Source organism: Astyanax mexicanus, unplaced genomic scaffold, assembly GCF_023375975.1.
Source record: "Astyanax mexicanus isolate ESR-SI-001 unplaced genomic scaffold, AstMex3_surface scaffold_39, whole genome shotgun sequence".
In the NCBI taxonomy this organism is placed as follows: Eukaryota; Metazoa; Chordata; class Actinopteri; order Characiformes; family Acestrorhamphidae; genus Astyanax; species Astyanax mexicanus.
In genome coordinates, this window is record NW_026040049.1 from 962501 (window position 1) to 986960 (window position 24460).

General features: G+C 40.4%; 1 protein-coding gene across 1 annotated transcript in view; it reads left to right on the forward strand.

The window, feature by feature from the left end:
• Positions 1-9251, forward strand: part of vps72a (vacuolar protein sorting 72 homolog a) — a 12035-nt gene extending 2784 nt beyond the window's left edge. The window contains exons 2-6 of the mRNA XM_049473571.1: positions 2-154; positions 2928-3042; positions 5155-5331; positions 7003-7147; positions 8706-9251. Of these exons, the coding sequence (XP_049329528.1) occupies positions 2-154; positions 2928-3042; positions 5155-5331; positions 7003-7147; positions 8706-9090 (975 nt within the window). The 3' untranslated portion in view covers positions 9091-9251. The remainder of the gene's footprint in view (position 1; positions 155-2927; positions 3043-5154; positions 5332-7002; positions 7148-8705) is intronic.
• The last annotated feature ends 15209 nt before the right edge of the window (positions 9252-24460 follow it).

Sequence of the window (24460 nt, forward strand, 5' to 3'; positions counted from 1 at the left end):
GGAGTCTGGTGATGATGAGTACAGGGGGGATCACTCTGATACTGAGGACGAGGTGGACAGTGATTTTGATATTGATGAGGGAGACGAGCCGGACAGTAACGAGGAGGACGACGCCCCCCGCAGGAAGAGCCGGGTGGTTACCAAGGCTTATAAAGTAATTATAACACACACACACACACACACACACACACACAAAAAAGTATAGCTGTAGTATTGAGTACGATACGATTTGACAACTGTAATCAGAAAAATTAGACTTTTTTTAGAGGCAGAAATGATAAAATCTAAAAGCTTTAGACTTCAGAGAACAAAGCAGCTTTAAATAATTAGTTAATCAATTAATAAACAATTAATGTGAAATACAGAAAATACAGTCCCCTCAAAAAGTATTAAAACTGTGTGATCGATCCATTTATTTCTGCTAAAGACTGAAAACGTGGGTTTGAGATTAAAAAGTGAAAATAAGACAAAACATCATTTCAGAACATTTTAGATTTTATTTCCAGATAAGATTCAGCACCTTCTGTATAAACCAATCTGTTTTTCTTATGAGCAAAAGAATTAGACCATACACTGGACTCTCAGGTGTTCCTGTTGTCCAGGTGTGTTCTGATAAATTGATTATTTAAACAGTAAACAGCTCTGAAATAACCAGAACAACTGTATGAAGAAGAAAGTCGTCACTGGTGTATTAAATAACAAATGCAGGTAGATCAGAGAAAACTACAGCAGTTGTTAAAACAGAAACATTGCGAGTTCTCTAAAATAAAGCAAATAATTAATATTTAGTTCTTCAGGGTTCGTACGATCATGAAAAACCTGGAAAAGTCCTGGAATTTTTGAAAACAGCATTTTTCTGGCCTGGATAAGTTTTGGAAAAATTCTCATAAACTCCCATAAAAAAGTCATAAAAATTTGGTTTACAAATGTTTGTGTTTCAGTTTCTCGATGGAGAAAATCTATTTTAAGCTACAAAGACATCAAATACATCAATCAGCTCAGAGTTAATTCAGTAATTTATCTCTAAAAAATGGAGCTCTCAGGATCTGATACACATTTTATTATTTATTATTAAAAATGTTGTGTTAAAATTTTATCAGATTCATTTTAGACCTACTATAATACATTTTAATTATAGTTTTATTTAATTGTTGGTTTTATTGTCCATATTTGCTCTGTTTAAAAAAATGTATTGTCATGGAATTTTGCCTTGAAGGCATAAAAAAGTCACGTAAAAATAATGGAAATATATTGGTTAAAAAGTTTTTAGTCTTCTATTAAAGTTTTTAATCTTCTACTGAAGTTTTTATTCTTCTATTAAAGTTTTTAATCTTCTACTGAAGTTTTTAATTTACTGAATATTTTAGTTTTCTATTAAGGTGTTTAGTCTTTTATTAAAGTGTTTAGTCTTCTATTAAAGTTGTTAATCGTCTATTGAAGTTTTTAATCTTCTACTGAAGTTTTTAGTCTTCTATTGAAATGTTTAGTCTTCTACTGAAGTTTTTAATTTACTGAAGTTTTTAGTTTTCTATTAAAGTTTTTAGTCTTCTATTAAAGTTTTTAATCTTCTACTGAAGTTTTTAGTCTTCTATTAAAGTTTTTAATCGTCTATTGAAGTTTTTAATCTTCTACTGAAGTTTTTAGTCTTCTATTGAAATGTTTAGTCTTCTACTGAAGTTTTTAATTTACTGAAGTTTTTAGTTTTCTATTAAAGTTTTTAGTCTTCTATTAAAGTTTTTAATCTTCTACTGAAGTTTTTAGTCTTCTATTAAAGTTTTTAATCGTCTATTGAAGTTTTTAATCTTCTACTGAAGTTTTTAGTCTTCTATTGAAATGTTTAGTCTTCTACTGAAGTTTTTAATTTACTGAAGTTTTTAGTTTTCTATTAAAGTTTTTAGTCTTCTATTAAAGTTTTTAATCTTCTACTGAAGTTTTTAGTCTTCTATTAAAGTTTTTAATCGTCTATTGAAGTTTTTAATCTTCTACTGAAGTTTTTAGTCTTCTATTGAAATGTTTAGTCTTCTACTGAAGTTTTTAATTTACTGAAGTTTTTAGTTTTCTATTAAAGTTTTTAGTCTTCTATTAAAGTTTTTAGTTTTCTATTAAAGTTTTTAGTCTTCTATTAAAGTTTTTAATCGTCTATTGAAGTTTTTAGTCTTCTATTAAAGTTTTTAGTCTTCTATTAAAGTTTTTAGTCTTCTATTAAAGTTTTTAGTCTTTTACTAAAGTTTTTATTCTTCTATTGAAGTTTTTATTCTTCTATTGAAGTTTTTAGTCTTCTTTTGAAGTTTTTAGTCTTCTTTTGAAAATTTTAGTCTTTTATTGAAGTTTTTAATCTTCTATTGAAGTTTTTTAGTCTTCTATGAAGTATTCTGTGAACAGTAGACTGTGATATCTTCCTGCCTTACTGAGGCTCTGAACAGTTATTTTAGGGTTTTTCTTTACAGAAATCTAAATTTTTTGTCAATAACTGCTGTGGTCTTCCTTGATCTACCTGTTCGACATCTGTTATTTACTCACTACACCAGTGATGACTTTCTTCTTCAGGACATTCCATACGGTTGTACTTGCTATGGACAATATTTGTGCTCTGATAATTCTGATTCTGATTTCCCATCTTCTAACTGTAAATGCTCAAAAATAATCAAATCCAAATTCAGCGCTATTTATTTATTTTTTATTGTTTGAATAATCAATGCATCAATTATACATTTCTAAGAGTCTTTTCTATGATGTATTTTCGAATACTTTTACTCATAATAAAAATGTATGGGTTCAGACAGAAGGTGCTGAATCTTTGCATAAAGATCTGCAAATAAAAGCTGAAATGTTGTTTTTTTTGTATTATATTAATTTTAATAATGTCTAGCCACATGCTAATACACTAATAATGCTAATAACGCTGTTAAATAACTGTGTGTATGTAGGAGCCTGTAAAAGCAGTGAAGCCGAAGGTGAAGCGTCCGTCTGAAGAACCCAAGAGAACCGAGAGACTGAAGCCGGAGAAACGTTCTCACCAGGACCTGCAGGAGTACGGAGAACGTACGTACCAATGTTTAGAACCTAAAAATTAAGCAAAATTTAGCCTGATTAGCGACTCTGGGTCACAAATTACACAATGTTTCATCGTAGGAAATCGATAACTCACCTGACTGCTCCTTAAAAACCAGTTTATACTAGAGAATCTCTATAGAGGAGAATACGCACTTAAAGTGAGTTCAGAATGAAGGGGTTTATATGAAGCAACTGAGTAAAATCTTATGGGTTTATAAATGTCTGATTTTTTTTTTACTAAATCATATATGTATGTCCTCATTACAAAACTATTTCAATGTTTCAGCACAGCAGACATTATTTTATAAGGTTTTAAACTTCACTGGGTCAGATAAGATTAAAGTAATTTGAATAAAGTAAAGTGAATAAAACGTAATATTGAGTTGCATAAGCTTTTTCTGCAGTAACTGCATCACCTTCTTTCAGTTTGAGTTTATTTTGGGGGGTTACTCCCTTCAGTCTCCTCTTTAGCAAGTAAAATGCTAAACCATGGCTAACCATGGCTAGCACTGTTGGAGCAGCATTAGCATTATCCTCTAACCACCCTATGCGCTAGCTCTTTCGCTGTTTAGAGGGATTATATTGGACTCTGTCCTGCTGCTAACCCTGGCTAGCACTGCTGGAGCATCATTAACGTTAGCCATTAACTGCTCTAAGCGCTAGCTCTTTTGCTGGTCAGAGGAGAGTATATCGAACTGTAGCCTCCTAATAACCCCGGCTAGCATTGCTGGAACAGCATTAGCATTAGCTGTTAATCCCAGCACTAAGTTATAGCTCTTTTGGCGTTCAGAGGCGAGTATATCAGAGTGTAGCCTGCTGTTAACCCCGGCTAGCACTGCTGGAACAGCATTAGCATTATCCTCTAAATGCTTTAAGCGCTAACTCTTTTGCCGTTCAGAGGTGAGTATATCTGACTATAGCCTGTTGGTAACCCTGGCTACCACTGCTGGAGCATCATTAGCATTAACCCCTAACCTCAGTGCTAAGCGCTAGCTCTTTTTTCGTTCAGAGGTGAGTATTATCAAACTGTGGCCTGCTGCTAACCCCGGTGAGCACTGCTGGAGCAGCATTAGCATTAGCCATTCACCTCAGCGCTAAGTGCTAGCACTTTCACTGTTCAGAGGTGAGTATTATAGAACTGTAACCTGCTGCTAACCATGGCTTGCACTGCTGGAGCAGCATTAGCATTAGCCGCTAACTGCAGCACTAAGCACTAGCTCTTTCACTGTTCAGAGATGAGTATTATAGACCTAGCGTGGCTAGCACTGCTGGAGCAGCATTAGCATTTGCATTAACCCTCAGCACTAAGTGCTAGCTAGCTCTTTCACTGTTCAGAGGGAGTAAATTTTACTGTACACTTCGGCTAATCCTGGCTAGCACTACTGGAGCAGCATTAGCATTATCCATTATCCCCAGCACTAAGCACTAGCTCTTTCACTGTTCAGAGATGAGTATTATAGACCTAGCATGGCTAGCACTGCTGGAGCAGCATTAGCATTTGCATTAACCCTCAGCACTAAGTGCTAGCTCTTTCACTGTTCAGAGGTGAGTATATCGGCCTGTAACCTGCTGCGAACCATGGCTAGCACTGCTGGAGCAGCATTAGCATTATCCCTTTACGCTACGTGCTAGCTCTTTCGCCATTCAGAGGTGATATTTATAGGCCTGTAGCCTGCTGCTAACCCCAGCTAGCACTGCCGGAGCATTATTAGCATTAGCCACTAACCGTCTGCGTTTTTACCGTGTTAAAACAAGCTACGTGGGACGAACGGCTAGCTATCATCAGTCTGGGTTACCAAAAAACTCTGTCGGGCGGCGATTACTAGCGCTAACCGCAGCTAATTACAGTTTTGTTTATTTAAGCCACTCCCCCAGCGGCAAGATCTGGTGAATTAGAAAGAAAACATGGCGACACCACTGTTCCTTACTAGTGTCACATAAAATGTGCCTTATAGTACGAAAAATACGGTAACTTGTTTGTGTCGCTTCTTAAAAAAAAACTAGTTAGAAGAAACACTGCAGTGAGACTCAACTTTTCACTTTTATTTTAAGTTGCTAAAATTTATACTAAAATATAACGTATTATTTTTCGTTTCGCAGTTCGTAAGTCTGTGAGGAAGTCCACTAGTGAACACACGAGGAAAACGTTCGAGCGTCTGCAGGAGCGCCAGCAGGAGGCGCCGCGCCGCAGGAAAGCCAACACTGAACCAGTGCTGAGCCAGGAAGAACTGCTGAAAGAGGCTCAGATCACAGCCCAGAGTAACCTGCAGTCTTTAGGTATCTACAGTCTTAGTCCTGTCTGTCCTCCTTTACAACACAGTCTTAGTCCTGTCTGTCCTCCTTTACAGCACAGTCTTAGTCCTGTCTGTCCTCCTTCATAACACAGTCTTAGTCCTTGCTGTCCTCCTTTATAACAGTCTTAGTCCTGTCTGTTCTCCTTTACAGCACAGTCTTAGTCCTGTCTGTCCTCCTTCATAACACAGTCTTAGTCCTGTCTGTCCTCCTTTACAACATAGTCTTAGTCCTGTCTGTTCTCCTCTATAACACAGCCTTAGTCCTGTCTGTCCTCCTTTACAACACAGTCTTAGTCCTGTCTGTTCTCCTTTACAACACAGTCTTAGTCCTCTCTGTCCTCTTTTACAACACAGTCTTAGTCCTCTCTGTCCTCTTTTACAACACAGTCTTAGTCCTCTCTGTCTTCTTTTACAACACAGTCTTAGTCCTGTCTGTCCTCATTTATAACAGTCTTAGTCCTGTCTGTTCTCCTTTACAACACAGTCTTAGTCTTGTCTGTCCTTCTTTACAACACAGTCTTAGTCTTGTCTGTCCTTCTTTACAACACAGTCTTAGTCATGTCTGTCCTTCTTTACAACACAGTCTTAGTCCTGTCTGTCCTCCTTTACAACCCAGTCTTAGTCCTGTCTGTCCTCCTTTACAACATAGCCTTAGTCCTGTCTGTTCTCCTCTATAACACAGCCTTAGTCCTGTCTGTCCTCCTTTATAACACAGTCTTAGTCCTGTCTGTCCTCCTTTACAACACAGTCTTAGTCCTGTCTGTTCTCCTTTACAACACAGTCTTAGTCTTGTCTGTCCTTCTTTACAACACAGTCTTAGTCTTGTCTGTCCTTCTTTACAACACAGTCTTAGTCCTGTCTGTCCTTCTTTACAACACAGTCTTAGTCCTGTCTGTCCTCCTTTACAACACAGTCTTAGTCTTGTCTGTCCTTCTTTACAACACAGTCTTAGTCCTGTCTGTCCTTCTTTACAACACAGTCTTAGTCCTGTCTGTCCTCCTTTACAACCCAGTCTTAGTCCTGTCTGTCCTCCTTTACAACACAGTCTTAGTCCTGTCTGTTCTCCTTTACAACACAGTCTTAGTCCTCTCTGTCCTCCTTTACAACACAGTCTTAGTCCTGTCTGTCCTCCTTTACAACACAGTCTTAGTCCTGTCTGTCCTCATTTACAACACAGTCTTGGTCCTGTCTGTCCTCATTTAGAACAGTCTTAGTCCTGTCTGTCCTCCTTTATAACACAGTCTTAGTCCTGTCTGTTCTCCTTTACAACAGTCTTAGTCCTGTCTGTTCTTCTTTACAACACAGTCTTAGTCCTGTCTGTCCTTCTTTGCAACACATTCTTAGTCCTGTCTGTCCTTCTTTACAACACAGTCTTAGTCCTGTCTGTTCTCCTTTACAACAGTCTTAGTCCTGTCTGTTCTTCTTTACAACACAGTCTTAGTCCTGTCTGTCCTTCTTTACAACACAGTCTTAGTCCTGTCTTGTCCTCCTTTATAACACAGTCTTAGTCCTGTCTCTAATATCGTTCTCCTTTATATGTAGTCTTAGTTTTCTTCTCTGAGTCTTAGTCCCTTAAAAACGCATTAATAACGTGTGTGTGTGTGTGATTGTGTGTGTGTGTGTGTGTGTGTGTGTGTGTGTGTGTGTGTTGTAGAGAACTACGAGCGTCTGGAGGCGGATAAGAAGAAGCAGGTTCATAAGAAGAGACGTTTTGAGGGACCGACGGTTCGCTATCACTCTGTACTGATGCCCCTCGCTACAGACGCCCTGCTGAAGGAGGAGAACGTGGACGTGGAGGGGTACAACACACACACACACACACTTTCTTGTCATTTATGTTTTTAGTCGTCGCTGAACGACACATTTTACACATGCATTTCTGGACAAGCTGACTCTGCATTCATTATAACAAGAGAAATCGTATTAAGTCTTTAAGCATTTATTTATTTAGGTGTCCCAGTCTTTCATTTTTATTTATATGTTTATTGTCCACGTGTCCTGTTATTTTTAATATCCCATTTTTGTTAATGTCTTACTATTCTATATTTTTAGTGTCTCAGTTTGCCATAATTTTATTCTGTCACAATATCCTATCCTTTTTTTAGTAGCCTGTTTATAGTATCCCAGCTTTTTATTGTCCCGATGTCTGTCATTTCTAGTGTCTGGACATTTTTGTGTCCCACTCATTCATAAATATGTTTGTCCCTGTGTCTTGTCATTTTTAGTGTTCCATACTTTTTTTTTGTCTGAGTATCTTATCTTATTTTATCTCAGTGTGTCCAAGAGAGACCATTTTTAGTTAATATTTAATTTAACTCAGTATCCTGATGCTTTTAGACATTTTGTGTCTTATAATGTGCCACAATTTGTAGAGCCCCAGTATCATTTTTAGGGCCCTAGTGTCCCATTACATTTTTATGATGTCCCACCATTTTTAAAGTCCCCTTGTCCCATCATTTTTTTTATGTCCCAGTGTCCCATCATTCTTAGTGTCCCACTATACTTAGTGTCCCACTATACTTAGTGTCCCACCATTTTTTAATGTCCCAGTGTCCCACCATTTTTTAATGTCCCAGTGTCATCATTCTTAGTGTCCCGTCATTCTTAGTGTCCCATCATTCTTAGTGCCCTACCATTTTTTTTTATGTCCCAGTGTCCCATCATTCATAGTGTCCTGTCATTCATAGTGTCCCGTCATTCTTAGTGTCCCATCATTCTTAGTGTGCCACTATTCTTAGTGTCCCACCAATTTTTAATGTCCCAGTGTCCCAACATTTTTTAATGTCCCAGTGTCCCATCATTCTTAGCGTCCCATCATTCTTAGCGTCCCATCATTCTTAGTGCCCCATCATTCTTAGTGCCCTACCATTTTTTTTGTCCCAGTGTCCCATCATTCTTAGTGTCCCGTCATTCTTATTGTGCCACTATTCTTAGTGTCCCACCAATTTGTAATGTCCCAGTGTCCCCTCATTCTTAGTGCCCATCATTCTTAGTGTCCCAGTGTCCCATCATTCTTAGCGTCCCATCATTCTTAGCGTCCCATCATTCTTAATGTCCCATCATTCTTATTGTGCCACTATTCTTAGTGTCCCATCATTCTTAGTGTCCCAGTGTCCCAACATTTTTTTGTTTTTTAATTTTTTAATGGATCCTAGTGTCCTATTGCCTTTTTTAGTGTCCCACATTTTATATGTCGAAGTGTCCCACCATTAGTACCCTGTTTTTAGCGTCCCATAATGTATTAGTGTCCCATAAGTTGAACATAATAATCCAGTCAGTATTTTTATTTTAAATTATTTGTATATAAGAAATGCTCATGAATATTCATGTGCTGATGTCGTCGCTCTACCCCTATAGGCTGGATCAGGACACGCCCCAGTCCAGCTCGTCCTCCGGGGCGGTGGGGACGAGGTCCCTGTGCTCCCGAACCTTCATCACCTTCAGCGATGACGAGGCCTTCAGGACCGCCTTCCCCCAGGTGTCCTCCCCTGACCCCGCCCTCCCCGTGCAGGAGGTGTGTCCTGTTACCCACAAGCCCGCGTTGTACCGCGACCCGGTGACCGACATCCCGTACTCCGACTCCCGTGCCTTCCGCATCATCCGAGAGGCGTACCGGAAATACATCTCCGCCCACGGTTTCCCCGGCAACAGCGACTCCGCCCAATCAGCAGGGGGCAGCAGTGCACCCGCCAAGACTCTCAAACCCAAAACACTGATTAAACAGGGGCTGGTTACAGCGTAACACACACACTATACACACACTATATACACACACACACACTGTACACACACACTATACACTATATACACAAATAACACACACACACACACTGTCCAGCAGGGGGCAGCACTCTGGAAGCAGCAGGACTGATAAATTAAGGGCTAATAAAATATAAACTGTGATTCTGTTTTGTAGTTTTGTAGTTTATTATTATAAATATGTTGGATGGAGATGTGAGGTTTTTTCATGTTGGCTAAGAGCCAGATTAAAGCGATAGTTCACCCTAAAATCACCCCACCTAAATGCTTTGTTCTTGTCATGTTTTGTTGTTTCTTTAGTTTTGACTGGAAGCTAATGAAGCTAATCTTCAGTGGAAGACCCTATACCCTATAAATGACTACAGCTACAATGCTAATGATGCTATTTAATTAGTGTTAGGGCTTCAAGGCTAATGATGCTAATGTTGCTAACAAGTAATAAATGCTCATCAAACTGTACTGAAGCACAAGGCTATGAGATAATAAGCAGTGGAAGCTTATAGCTCACCAATTAGCACTGTAGCCGCAATGCTGTTAAAGCTAACATCCTACCAGTTAGCACTGAAGCTTTAAAGCTAATGAAGCTAACAAGCTGTGGAAAGCTGTATCCTATAAATTACTGCAGTCACAGGGCTACTAATGCTAAAAAGTAATGGAACCATTACTAATGGCTCATTAATTAGCACTGGAGCTGCAAAGCTAATATAGCTAACAATCAAAGATTGATGATTACACTATTATCTATTAGCATCAATGCTAACGAAGTAACTCATTAGCTTTAAAACTATTTAAGCTAGTATTTATCCATCATTTCTTTTTTTTTTTTAATTTGCTTTTTTATTTTGAGCAGAAGAGATACAATACAACTACTCAAAAAGGAGTGGGAAGAAGAAGAAGAACGTATTTAAACCCACCCCTTTCTTCAAAATTAACATAACTTACATACATAGCCACTTCCCATCAACTTAAATTAAATAAATTTAACAACAGAGAAAATTATATTTACAAATACTTAGAATCCTTTAACCTAGATCCCAACGACTTTAGTAAAGAAAGTTCTGATACTATAAACAAGCAGCGACGCTTACCAACATACCAACAATGGTAAGAGGGCAACAATACTGGTTACGGTAACAAAGGAAAAAAAACAACAACAATAAAACAAACGTACAAAGCACATACCAACAGTGATGAGAGAACAACAACCATGCAATGATAAGGAAAGGAAACAATCATAAAAGACAGACACCAATCCCAATCACTCTGTACTGATCCCAAATCATATTTTTATAATGTAACTTAAATTTACGAATACTTTGGCATTTCTTGTGTTTGGAGTCCAGGCTATTCCACAATTTAACTCCACATACAGACACACAAAATGTTTTTCCTGATAGTTCCAGCTTTACATGATGAAAACTTAGCAAAACCTCAAAGATTATGAGCACACTCTTTAACCATGAAGAACTTCTGGATATTACTTGGTAGAAAGTTGTTAAACGCCTTGAATAGAATCTGTACTGTGTAATATTTTACGATGTCATGAATCTTCAGTAATTTTGATTGAATATAAAGATTATTACTATTATCTACTAACTACTGTGCTATCTACTATCTACTACTAACTGTGCTGCCCTAACATATATTTAACTGTAAAAATACAAAAGAAGCACAATTATTTTAGGGCATATACCCAGTGAAATTCCAGTAGATGTACGTTATTAGATTTGGATTGCATAATTATTGTATCATGGCAAAGTTATAGTAAATAGAGCTCATTACAAACTGCTTTTGTATTTATTTTTGATAATAATTGTAATTTTTAGTTTCCATTTACACTTTTGTGCAGTGACAGTGCGTCCAGGTTGTTTAATGCACATAAACCCCCCCAAAACAGATTAATTATTAATAAAACACGAGAAATAATTAAATTGTGTAGTTCAGCGCATGCGCAGTACCTTTGGGAAGCATGTATCGATGGGTAGATCAATTGGACAGAACACCGGCTTTTCTCCTCGTTCTGGAGTCGCAGCTGCTTTACCTCCTCCAGGAGTTCCAAAAGCTGCGTCTGGTGCGTTTTGACAGCAGACACATCCTTAATCGGTCTGCAATTTTCCTAATCAATTTTAATAACAGAAGAAGTGTTCACTTTCCTTATAATGATGTCTTTATATTAATCAAATAGTATAAGTATGAGTAACTCCTGTTCAGCAGGAGAGAATAAATCAGCGCGTTTCTTCAACTCTTTGAACATTTTTCTCGGCTTTTCAGGGCTCGGTTACTGAGGCTGTGTAAATACCGTGAGCTCGCGCACAAGCCTTGATTACAAAAGCCTGGCTGTAATTAGTGGGAACAGGTTGAGTCTGAATTGCGTTTGTGGAAGTGAATTGTTTGGCTAACTCAAGCGAGGATTACTCAAATAAGCGCCGCTTTTTTAAGCTCGCTTTGTGGAACAGCCCCCTGATTTTTTTGTTTGTTTGTGTTTATTTATTTAATTATTACATTAAGAAGGAGTGATTTTTTTTATATAATTTTTATGTTAGAAAATGTTTAGTTAAACCTTAAATCTGGTGGTGACTCAATTTATGACTGTTTTACCTTTCTTTTTAAGAAAAAAATAAAAGTGCGGTATTAGCTTTTTTTCCCTCTCTCTTTTAAAGAGTGGGTTAATCGCTAGTACGTATAGAGCCGCGCTCAGCGCACTGCCTTGTTCTACACCTCTAAAGATGTCCATTTGTTTCTGTCAGGTTCCTTTTTATACACTTTTATACTTTATATACGTTTAGCCCATAAATACTCTCTAGAGATTGAATCGAAGACTTTTTTTCTGATCTAATGCTAATAAATAGAAACCTGCATTATTTAATTCATTTTTATTAACCAATTATCGTATGATGCGAAGGTTGTCCCACATATTTCTGCCCTTAATCGCGCATGCCTGTTCTGTATTTATTATTTTATCCAATATCATTTCTAATCGATTCATTAAAACCTTTGCTTTTTATTGATTTTATATCCAACGTTCATTAATGCCACTTGTCTCCAGTTGTTAATCTCTTTTTTATCTCATTTCTTATACAGTAGTTTAATAATTCCATATATATTATTCAACTTATATATAATATTAATATATTATTCAAATTCATACCTAAAAACAGTGGAAATTAAGCCAGATAACTCCTTACAGAAGCATAAATAAAATTCAGCTGGAAAACCATCAGGAACTGGTGTTTTATCTTTATTTAACTGTGTTATAGCCAACTCCATCTCGTGCTTTCTGATCTCTCCAACTATTTGTTCAGCATTTATCTCTTCACAGGTATTAATATTAAATTAGAAGAATTTAAATAAATCAATGTCTATTGGTAAATCAGCCTAATTTCTGTCCGAACTCCTTTAATATATTCCATGTCTTGTCGTTTTTTTTTTTTTTTACTTTTTTACTTTTTTATCTGGTTAGAGATATTTGTTGTTACACCTTTCATATCCTCATATCCAGATAATTTTTTAAAATTATTTTGGAAATCACAATTATACTCTAATAACTCTAAATTTATTTAAATCTTCTAAATATATTTTTTTTGTTTACTGTTTTATTTGATTTTCTTTTCAATTGTATGTATTTTAATGTTATTTCTTCATAAATTTGATTCCTTTCTTGAATCAAAAATTTACTCTCACATATCATTACTTTTTAAAGCCTATTTTTTTAAAAATACTCCATAATTCATTTTGTGATTTTACAATACATTCTAGACTTTTAATTTCCTTCAATTCCCTTTTTTATATTATTAATAAAACGTTGATTTTTAAACCATGTTATATTTAATTTCCACTGGTTCGAACTTTTTGCCTCAACACTTGTAATTTTACAACTCACTACTAAATGATCTGAGTTGATAAATGCATCTCTTTGATAAGTTTTGACTTTGATCTGCTTTGATACATTAATTCGATCTATTCTTGTTTTTATTTTTTGATTGTATCTGGTAAAACCAAACTTGTTAGAATGTAACGTTCTAATATTCTACCTTTTCTAATCAGCTTAAAATGTGTAGGAGCATCTCTATCCACACCGTTAGTCACTGTATTAAAATCCCTGGCCAATATATTATTTTGTCCACCACACAATAACTCAGGACATTTTTATATAGTTTATTTTTTTAGATATATCAGATGCCGTATACACATTAATTCATCTAAACTTATTCCCTTTTACTTTGCAGTCTACAAGGCAAGGCAAGTTTATTTATACAGCACCTTTCATACACAACGGTCATTCAAAGTGCTTTACAAATTAGAAAATACACAGAGAAATCAAATAAAACATGTAAAAGAATCACACTAAAATGGAAAAATGGAAATAAAAGCTAAAATAAGAATAAAGCATGATTGATTCAAACACGATTAAAACTAAGAGAAGTAAAATTAAAAACATGTAAAAGAATAACACTAAAATGGAAAAATGGAAATAAAAGCTAAAATAAGAATAAAGCATGATTGATTCAAACACGATTAAAACAAAAAATAGTAAAATTAAAAACATGTAAAAGAATAACACTAAAATGGAAAAATGGAAATAAAAACTAAAATAAGAATAAAGCATGATTAATTCAAACATGATTAAAACATAGAGAAGTAAAATTAAAAACATGTAAAAGAATAACAGTAAAAAAATGGAAATAAAAGCTAAAATAAGAATAAAGCATGATTGATTCAAACACGATTAAAACATAGTGAAGTAAAATTAAAAACATGTAAAAGATAAAAACCAAGATGATTAACAAACAAGCATGAATAAAAAATGATATAAAAGTGCCGTTACAGAATAAAAGTGGGCGGAGCTGCAGTGTTTTAATCTGAGCTGAAAGCCTGATCAAACATCTGAAAAAGCCTACCGGGAATAATGTCACTTTCTGTTAACTATTTCTACTTCATGGGAATGAAAGGAAATCCCCCCTCAGCTGTGTCTGTACCAATTGATGTAATAGCTGTACCCAATTTCAACATTTTTAACTTGCTCTACATCATTTATTCTTAGGATATCTGGATTTAAAGCTGCTAATTTATTGAACTTTTCTCTTCTGATGTTTATCAACTGAATACCCCTTACATTAAATGTCACAATTTTAAAATGATTACTCATTTCGAATGGGTTTAAAAAGAAACGCATCCCCTTTTTTTTTGTTTCTTCTTTGCTGATTCTTGGGGTGAGATAATGATCTTTTTCCCGTTGATGGATGCTGCCCCTTGTGTGTTCCCTAGATCTTCTCTTGAAGAGATCCTGCCTTCCTCCATGAAGGAAGAAGGATGAAGTTCATCATTCTGATTCACCTTGGTCTTTGTTGGACGGTTGTCGGATCCTCTGCGTTCTGTTGCTGTGGGGTTGCTGCTGTTGCTGTGGGGTTGCTGCTGTTGCTGTGGGGTTGCTGCAGATGCTGGTATGGCTGTTGCATCTGATGCCACTGGCACTGCTGCCCCTGCCACTGGTACCGCCGCTCTTTCCCGTTGAAGTGTTTCGACTGTGCCCTCTGCTCCTTCTGGATCAGGTGATGTTGAAGTCTTATTTTCTTTGTTTGTTGAGGGTTGTTGTTGCCCTCTGCTGGTTGAGGGTTCGTCGTTCACTTGTGATGGTTGTATGTCCTCGCTGGGTGTTGGGTTCTGAATTTGTTGTTGCTTTATTTTCAGTTGGTTTCTGTAAGATTTTGGGCATGAGAAATAGGAGTGATTTTGTTCTCCACACAAACTGCAAAGCTCTTTATTTTTACACTGTTTTCCTTTGTGGCCTATCTGGCCGCACTTCCAGCACTTGACTTTTTTGCAAGCTTTGACATGGTGATCAGGTGAATCGCAGATGAAGCATTTATGTACTTTACCGGGATGTGTGATTGTTCCTGTATATGGACCCATAGAGATGGTGTTTGGGATCTGTTGAATTTCGCCATTTGTGTCCTTTCTCAACTTGATCTTGTACCGTCTGACACCATACCACAAGCCAGACTCAAGAAGTTTTTCAAACTGTAAAATTTCACAGTACCTGGAAAGGTAATAGTGAACATCTTCATCTGCCACTTTTAAATTCCAGAATTTCACCACAATAGTAACCACATCATTCATTTCCCAGTCTTTCCAGAAATTATCTTCACTCTGGTCTTGAAAATGTTGGATGAAATTTTTCAGAACGTTCTCCTCTGTGAAGGCTAATTCGAATTCCTTTTTGTTTTGTAGTGGAAATAAATAATGGACATCTGTTGCTTGAATCTTCTCCGTCAATTGTGCTCCTACTACGCTTCTGTGTGGAGGGTGTTCTTGTCCAGTGTATTTCAGATGGACCCGGAATTTCCCCACTTGGGCTGGTCGGTCTCCTGTAGGATCCATTATTCAGGTCTGACCTTCTTTTTTGCTCAAAACAGGTTAGCAGCTGATAGAGCAGATTGTGTATAAAAGAAAGAAAAAAAAAAATATATATATATATGTATGTGTAATAACCACAGAACCGCGAGGTTTTGAGGTTATAACCAGGCTTCTAGTCTCACTGATTTGGAGCAGCGAGCTCAGTCTGACTTGGCAGGCTCAGGCATTCTGCTGCTCTGAGTTAGACTGAAGAATTTTGCACATTTCGGGCCGTACCATTTAGAGGGGAGTTCTTTGGGGAGTTTATTTTAAGTTTTAATTATTCTTTTGTTTTGTCTATGTTTATTTTATGGGGTTTTGGCCTATGATGTTTACAATGACTATTTCGAGTATTTTGTTTTTCTATTCTGTGTTTATTTGATTGACTGTGAGTTAGTTTATAAGTGTTTTCCCCTGCAGAGGAAATACTTTGGTTTTGGCTATTTAACACACTATTTCCCAGTTTGTCACAGGTTTGGTTGAGTTATGAGCATATGTTAAGAAGTTAAGGAAAGTTAAGGAAAATGTTAATTCATTGTGCTTCTTTTTTTATAAATAGATTTAATTTTGTTTATTTTTGTTTCCTTTTTCTTTTGACATTTTAACAACATTTTTACACCTGTCACTTAAAAACACATAAGAACACTTGCGCTGGATGTGCTACTGCAGTGTGCCCTAAATTTTTCTACAACCCACTACCTTTTTGAGCAAGATGTGACCAGCATCTAAGTAATAATTCAGGTCTTGAGGCTGTGAAGTACAGCTTAGTAAGGTTATTATAAAAAAGGTTCTGTCCAAGGTACATAATTAGGCCCTATTGTTTTTGGTCCATTTATTATTAGGGCCCGAGCACCGAAGCCTGCACCGAAGGTGAAAAGCCCTATTGTTTTTGGTCCTTTTATTATTATTATGCTTCTTGACACTTTTGCCCATTTTTGAGGCATTTCCGTTACTCGAAAACTCACGCATTTTGGCACAGGCCTCAAACTCGGTGAATATTTTAAAGTTCCATAGAGGCTGGACTTTGGCATGGTTCAGGAGCTCTATAGCGCCCCCAAACGTCGGCAGTGGCCGGGATGAAGTTCGTCCAATGTGCACCAACTTTGGTACACTCATTGACCTCCTCATAAAGAACAAGGATCACGGTTTTATTTGGCGCCGCCCAACAGGAAGTTGGCCATTTTGACAGGAAGCTAAAGGACTCTACAGCGCCCTCCATATTTTTGGGCTAAATAATTAGCTGTGGCCTTCTCAAAAATTCTCAGATATTCTCGATATTTGGTAAAAAAACATAGATAATATGATCCCGCACATATTACCAATTGGTATGCATTAGCTCCGCCCAAAAGGAAGTCAGCCATATTGGAATTTGTGAAATCTTTGCACATTTTTCACATACTCATTCAAACTCCTCCTAGAGCCTTTGACAGATTATCTCAAAATTGGGTTTGGACAATCTCCAGACATACTTGGTGTTACATTGTGAAGGAATAGTTGATAGCTGAAACAATGACGTATTGGCGGGCAATTGATTTAATGGAGACGCAACACTAGACCAAATAGTTAAAATGGATGAAAACTCATGAAACTTTACAGGCCTGCTTGATTTACGGAGTCCTTTGATCTAAAATTGAAATTTCTTATATACGTATTTCATTGGCTCTATAGCGCCACCTAGGTTTCAATGCATATTTGACATTATGGGAATGCTCAAAAACTCTTTAAAAATTGACAGCTACAATATAACTGCACATTTTGTGAGAAATCACACATTTCTCGGTTTGGCCCGGTACGATTTGCGCTGTTATGCGAGGGCCCTACGTCCCCCTGTAACAGGGGGAAAACTCATTTGTTAATTGTCTCCGACCTTATTACATGCCGCGGGAGCTTTCTCACGCAATCCTCGTCTGTGTTTACATCCCCCCTCTGGCAGACGTGCAGGCGGAGTGTGACGTCATTCACATCATCCCTGGTTGACTGTCCCACCAGGAAAACAGGACCATAGACCTGCTGTATGCTGAGGGATGCATACAGGGCTATTCCACTACCACCGCTGGGGAAATCAGATCACAATCTGGTGTTCCTGCAGCCTCAGTACAAACCACTGATACTGAGGCAGCCCACTACCACACGCTCATTCAGAGTCTGGTCTCCTGAAGCAGAAGAAGCCCTCAGGGACTGCTATGACACCACTGACTGGAGCGTGCTGGAGCAGGCCGTACCCTCTCTCATACCCTTTGGACTCGTAGTCCTCGTTTTGCTGCACCAGCGGGCCATGGACGTTCTCAAACCCTGTGGACTCATAGTCCGCGTTTTGCTGCACCACCAGGTCTTGTCCACGCTCGTATTCCTTTTGGACTCGTAGTCCGTGTTTTGCTGCATCACCAGGTCTTGTCCACGCTCGTATTCCTTTTGGACTCGTAGTCCGTGTTTTGCTGCACCAGCGGGCCGTGCCCTCTCTCATACCCTTTGGACTCGTAGTCCGTGTTTTGCTGCACCAGTGGGTTGTGCCCTCTCTCATACCCTTTGGACTTGTAGTCCACGTTTGGCCGCATCAGCAGGCCTTGTTCGCGCTTATACCCTTTGGACTCGTAGTCCGGGTTTTGCTGCACCAGCAGGCCTTGTCCACGCTCATACCCTTTGGACGCGTAGTTCGCTTTCAGGTGCGACAGCGGGCTGTGCACGCTCTCAAACCCTTTGGACTCGTAGTCCGCTTTCTGCTGCGACAGCGGGCCATGCCCGCTCTCAAACACTTTGGACTCGTAGTCCACGTTTTGCTGCACCAGCAGGCCTTGTCCGCGCTCATATCCCTTTGGACTCGTAGTCCGCGTTTTGCTGCACCAGCAGGCCTTGTCCGCGCTCATATCCCTTTGGACTCGTAGTCTGCGTTTTGCTGCACCAGCAGGCCTTGTCCGCGCTCATACCCTTTGGACTCGTAGTCAACGTTTTGCTGCACCAGCAGGCCTTGTCCGCGCTCATATCCCTTTGGATTCGTAGTCAAAGTTTTGCTGCACCAGCAGGCCTTGTCCACGCTCATACCCTTTGGATTCGTAGTCAACGTTTTGCTGCACCAGCAAGCCTTGTCCGCGCTCATGACCTTTGGACTCGTAGTCCTCGTTTTGCTACACCAGCGGGCCGTGCCCGTTCTCAAACCTTTTGGACTCGTAGTCCGCGTTTTGCTGCACCACCAGGCCTTGTCCGTGCTTGTATTCCTTTTGGACTCGTAGTCCGTGTTTTGCTGCACCAGCGGGCTGTGCCCTCTCTCATACCCTTTGCACTCGTAGTCCGTGTTTTGCTGCACCAGTGGGCTGTGCCCTCTCTCACACCCTTTGGACTCGTAGTCTGTGTTTTGCTGCACCAGCGGGCCGTGCCCTCTCTCATACCCTTTGGACTTGTAGTCCGCGTTTGGCCGCATCAGCAGGCCTTGTTCGCGCTTATACCCTTTGGACTTGTAGTCCGGGTTTTGCTGCACCAGCAGGCCTTGTCCACGCTCATACCCTTTGGACTCGTAGTTCGCTTTCAGGTGCGACAGCGGGCCGTGCACGCTCTCAAACCCTTTGGACTCATAGTCCACGTTTTGTTGCACCAGCAGGCCTTGTCCGCGCTCATATCCCTTTGGACTCGTAGTCCGCGTTTTGCTGCACCAGCAAGGCCTTGTCCGCGCTCATACACTTTGGACTCGTAGTCAACGTTTTGCTGCACCAGCAGGCCTTGTCCGCGCTCATATCCCTTTGGACTCGTAGTCCGCGTTTTGCTGCACCAGCAGGCCTTGTCCGCGCTCATACCCTTTGGACTCGTAGTCCGGGTTTTGCTGCACCAGCAGGCCTTGTCCACGCTCATACCCTTTGGACTCGTAGTTCGCTTTCAGGTGCGACAGCGGGCCGTGCACGCTCTCAAACCCTTTGGACTCGTAGTCCGCTTTCTGCTGCGACAGCGGGCCATGCCCAATCTCAAACATTTTGGACTCGTAGTCCACGTTTTGCTGCACCAGCAGGCCTTGTCCGCGCTCATATCCCTTTGGATTCGTAGTCCGCGTTTTGCTGCACCAGCAAGCCTTGTCCGCGCTCATACCCTTTGGACTCGTAGTCAACGTTTTGCTGTACCAGCAGGCCTTGTCCGCGCTCATACCCTTTGGACACGTAGTCAACGTTTTGCTGCACCAGCAGGCCTTGTCCGCGCTCATACCCTTTGGACTTGTAGTTCGCTTTCAGGTGCGACAGTGGGCCATGCACGCTTTCAAACCCTTTGGACTCGTAGTCTGCTTTCTGCTGCGACAGCGGGCCATGCCCGCTCTCAAACACTTTGGACTCATAGTCCACGTTTTGCTGCACCAGCAGGCCTTGTCCGCGCTCATGACCTTTGGACTCGTTGTCCGCATTCTGCTGCGACAGCAGGCCGTACCCTCTCTCATACCCTTTGGACTTGTAGTCCTCGTTTTGCTACAACAGCTGGCCGTGCCCGTTCTCAAACCCTGTGGACTCATAGTCCGCATTTTGCTGCACCACCAGGTCTTGTCCATGCTCGTATTCCTTTTGGACTCGTAGTCCGTGTTTTGCTGCACCAGCGGGCCGTGCCCTCTCTCATACCCTTTGGACTCGTAGTCCGCGTTTTGCTGCACCAGTGGGCCGTGCCCTCTCTCATACCCTTTGGACTCGTAGTCTGTGTTTTGCTGCACCAGTGGGCCGTGCCCTCTCTCATACCCTTTGGACTCGTAGTCCGTGTTTTGCTGCACCAGTGGGCCGTGCCCTCTCTCATACCCTTTGGACTCGTAGTCCGCGTTTTGCTGCACCAGTGGGCCGTGCCCTCTCTCATACCCTTTGGACTCGTAGTCTGTGTTTTGCTGCACCAGTGGGCCGTGCCCTCTCTCATACCCTTTGGACTCGTAGTCCGTGTTTTGCTGCACCAGTGGGCCGTGCCCTCTCTCATACCCTTTGGACTCGTAGTCCGCGTTTTGCTGCACCAGTGGGCCGTGCCCTCTCTCATACCCTTTGGACTCGTAGTCTGTGTTTTGCTGCACCAGTGGGCCGTGCCCTCTCTCATACCCTTTGGACTCGTAGTCTGTGTTTTGCTGCACCAGTGGGCCGTGCCCTCTCTCATACCCTTTGGACTCGTAGTCCGTGTTTTGCTGCACCAGTGGGCCGTGCCCTCTCTCATACCCTTTGGACTCGTAGTCCGCGTTTTGCTGCACCAGTGGGCCGTGCCCTCTCTCATACCCTTTGGACTCGTAGTCCGCGTTTTGCTGCACCAGTGGGCCGTGCCCTCTCTCATACCCTTTGGACTCGTAGTCCGTGTTTTGCTGCACCAGTGGGCCGTGCCCTCTCTCATACCCTTTGGACTCGTAGTCCGTGTTTTGCTGCACCAGTGGGCCGTGCCCTCTCTCATACCCTTTGGACTCGTAGTCCGCGTTTTGCTGCACCAGTGGGCCGTGCCCTCTCTCATACCCTTTGGACTCGTAGTCTGTGTTTTGCTGCACCAGTGGGCCGTGCCCTCTCTCATACCCTTTGGACTCGTAGTCCGTGTTTTGCTGCACCAGTGGGCCGTGCCCTCTCTCATACCCTTTGGACTCGTAGTCCGTGTTTTGCTGCACCAGTGGGCCGTGCCCTCTCTCATACCCTTTGGACTCGTAGTCCGTGTTTTGCTGCACCAGTGGGCCGTGCCCTCTCTCATACCCTTTGGACTCGTAGTCCGTGTTTTGCTGCACCAGTGGGCCGTGCCCTCTCTCATACCCTTTGGACTCGTAGTCTGTGTTTTGCTGCACCAGTGGGCCGTGCCCTCTCTCATACCCTTTGGACTCGTAGTCCGTGTTTTGCTGCACCAGTGGGCCGTGCCCTCTCTCATACCCTTTGGACTCGTAGTCAACGTTTTGCAGCATCTGGCAGGCCTTGTCCGCGCTCATGCCCTTTGGACTCGTAGTCCGTGTTTTGCTGCACCAGCGGGCCATACTCTCTCTCATACCCTTTGGACTCGTAGTCCAGGTATTGCTGCACCAGCAGGCCTTGTCCACGCTTATACCCTTTGGACTCGTAGTTCGCTTTCAGGTGCGACAGCGGGCCGTGCACGCTCTCAAACCCTTTGGACTCGTAGTCCGCTTTCTGCTTATAACTGTGTTTCCTTTCAGAATACGTGAACCAGGTAAAGGTTTTGTAATATAAAAATATCTTATTAAATCACACAGATATGAATAGATTATTAATTAAAATGTCCTAAATGTAGCCATTTGATATCAAATCATAGTGTATAATGATAAATGAGAATTAAAAGAAAAACACATTATAATACTGGTATAGAACTTGTCAGATTAATATAACTATTAAGTCAGGATTTCTAAATATAGAAATTCTTATTTCCAACCAAGCAACTCAAAAGGAGTTGTCTATACTAGGAGATCTATGAAGGACTCACAGACAGACCATGACCAACCATTTGCTGAAAGAATAAACCCAGCTCTGCCTTACTCTGAGACGTTAAAATGGGCCTGCATTGTTGACGTCCGTCTGTAGCATGGTTCTTCACCCAGAGAAAGGATCACGTGAGCCTGTCTGCAGGATGGTTTTACTTCCTGTGTCAGTATGGTGCCCCATTAGAACCCACGGGAAAATCCCTTCACTCTCAGCTGGCATCCAGACCGCAGGCCAGGGCCGCTGCTAAGGTTTTGGAGGCCCTAAGCATAACTGGTCAGGGAGGCCCCCCCCCCCAAAAAAAAAACAAAAAACAAAAAAAACACACACACACACAAACACAAAAGGTTTACGCAAAATTTTACTATTTATTAAAATTACACATGTAACTGTGAATATTTACAACGTTATAAGTAAGGCCAATAACAGTGAAGAACAGCACAAGAGTACTATTTATAATGTATAAATAATAAATGAAACGATGCATGTTTATATTTGTGGTGTATTTATATCAGCCTGTCAAAATCTATAGAGCTGTCTGATCCTGCTGTCATACAGACCATTTGGATAGTGCACTGACGGCATTAGTCAATAGGTAGGCTACTCTGTTTATTAATTTTTTATTAAAGTCACTAAAAATCTTCAAACTACACTACTACTATTTGCAAACGTGCCACGTGCCTTGCAATACCCAGATTAGTTTCTAGTTAAGCGTTTAAAGCTACCAAATCAGCAAAGCCAACGTAACTAGCTCAGGCAACACCACTGAACATGAAGTAATCAAAACTATTTAAACCTTTATCATCGAAGTTACTCACCAGAAAGGGATGCATGGGCCTCATCTTTCTGCTTCTTTTTCTTCTTCTCAGCTCCAGACTCAAACCGTCGCTTCATAGTTGAATTACCATTTAGTAGCAACTTCGCGCGGTGAACTTGTCTCCTGCCAAACTCAAGTAGCGTTGCTACTTTAGTTAGGACTAAGGTTGCCAGATAAGTTACGATTTTTCATACTATTTGTTTATTTTATTTTAAGTTTTTAACTTACACAAATATTGCACTGGACGAGTTTTTGTATAGAATGGCCACATACACTTTAAAAATGGTTAAACATGCGCAAGATTTAGCGCCTCCATGCATTTTTTGATTATTTATTTGACTGGAAAATGTCACATCTGGCAACAACCAACAGAGCAAACCGAGCCGTGCCATTTCAGGCAATAGGGGTGGGGGCATTATATTATGCACAAAAATAATAACGTGCCGCTTTTAAGTAGTGGAGTAGGTGCCCCATGCAATGTTTAAAGACAAAAAAGATGAGCGTATCATAAATAATTCACATTGGGTTTTAAATTTAATAATGTCATAATTTCAACACATTTCATTCTCAGTCAATTTGGCTCCCTGCAACTGCAAAATGGTTGAGGCCTAACGCTGGCTGCGTTGTCTGCGTATGCAGAGCGGCGGCCCTGCCGCAGGCTTTTGTGTTGGATCTGTCGGTCTCTGTATTAATCTGTACTTAGCTAAACTTGGTAGGCATAATGCTTGGCTTTGTAGATCGTAAAATAGCTTTAGATATTTTAACTAGGATAGCTAGTATAAATATACTTGAAGAAGATTAAATGAGTTCCAATTCCAAACCTTGGCGGGAGGAAAGGGTCGGTTAACAAAGAGGCATAAAACACCCCACATGCCTCACCCTGCTTCGGCTTATCAAATGCTAGTTAAACCTTGTTGATTCAGACTTGACTGTGTGCCCATACATTGTACTAGCATAGGCTAAAGCTAGCGCTAGTTTAGCTGGCTAAAACAACGCTGAAAATGAGCGAATGCGCTGTATGAGAAGAAGAAGTTCAGACACCGCCAGCCTCTCAGTCTACTACCCTGGATTTAATTTCCCAGACGAGGATAATCTTCACTCGCGTGGAGGTGGTTTGGATTCCAAAGAGCGGACAATACACCAGGGCTCTCAAGTTTTGAAGTTTGGTGGGAGTGTGATTTGGTGGTGGTTGCCGTGCGCGCTGGTCTTCAGTTTTTCTATGGGGGGGGGGGGGGGGGGGAGTAAGGTGGGTGGGTTTGCGCTCTGTAGTTCTTCCAACAGGGTGGGGGGTTGGGTCAGTTTCTATATGTTAGTTTTTTGTTATTTGTGTCAAGTAAATAAATTGCCTTAAATTGTTTACAATAATAAAATGTGTAAATAATTATTTTAATATAATTTTAGTTCAAGCTAGTACAATCTAAGGCTTTTACAAACACATTTATAAACAATGTAAAATATCGTTTCAGATCGTTATCTTCAAAATTACAGAAGATATCGGTATCTAGTTTTTTTCCAATATCGCACACTCCTACTCCAAATTAGTCTCTTGGGAAAGACTGGAGAGATACACATGTCCGGTAATGTCATTCGAAATTTAGGGCTGTTTGGAAAAAGATTACTCCAAGGCTTTTAGGGTGTTCTGGATGGGGTTTGTGATGTGTGTGTAAGTTCATAAATTCCTTCAGACCATACAGTGGGGGGTAGTGTGTGTGTGTCCAAGTGATGAAGAAAACCTCAGTTTAATC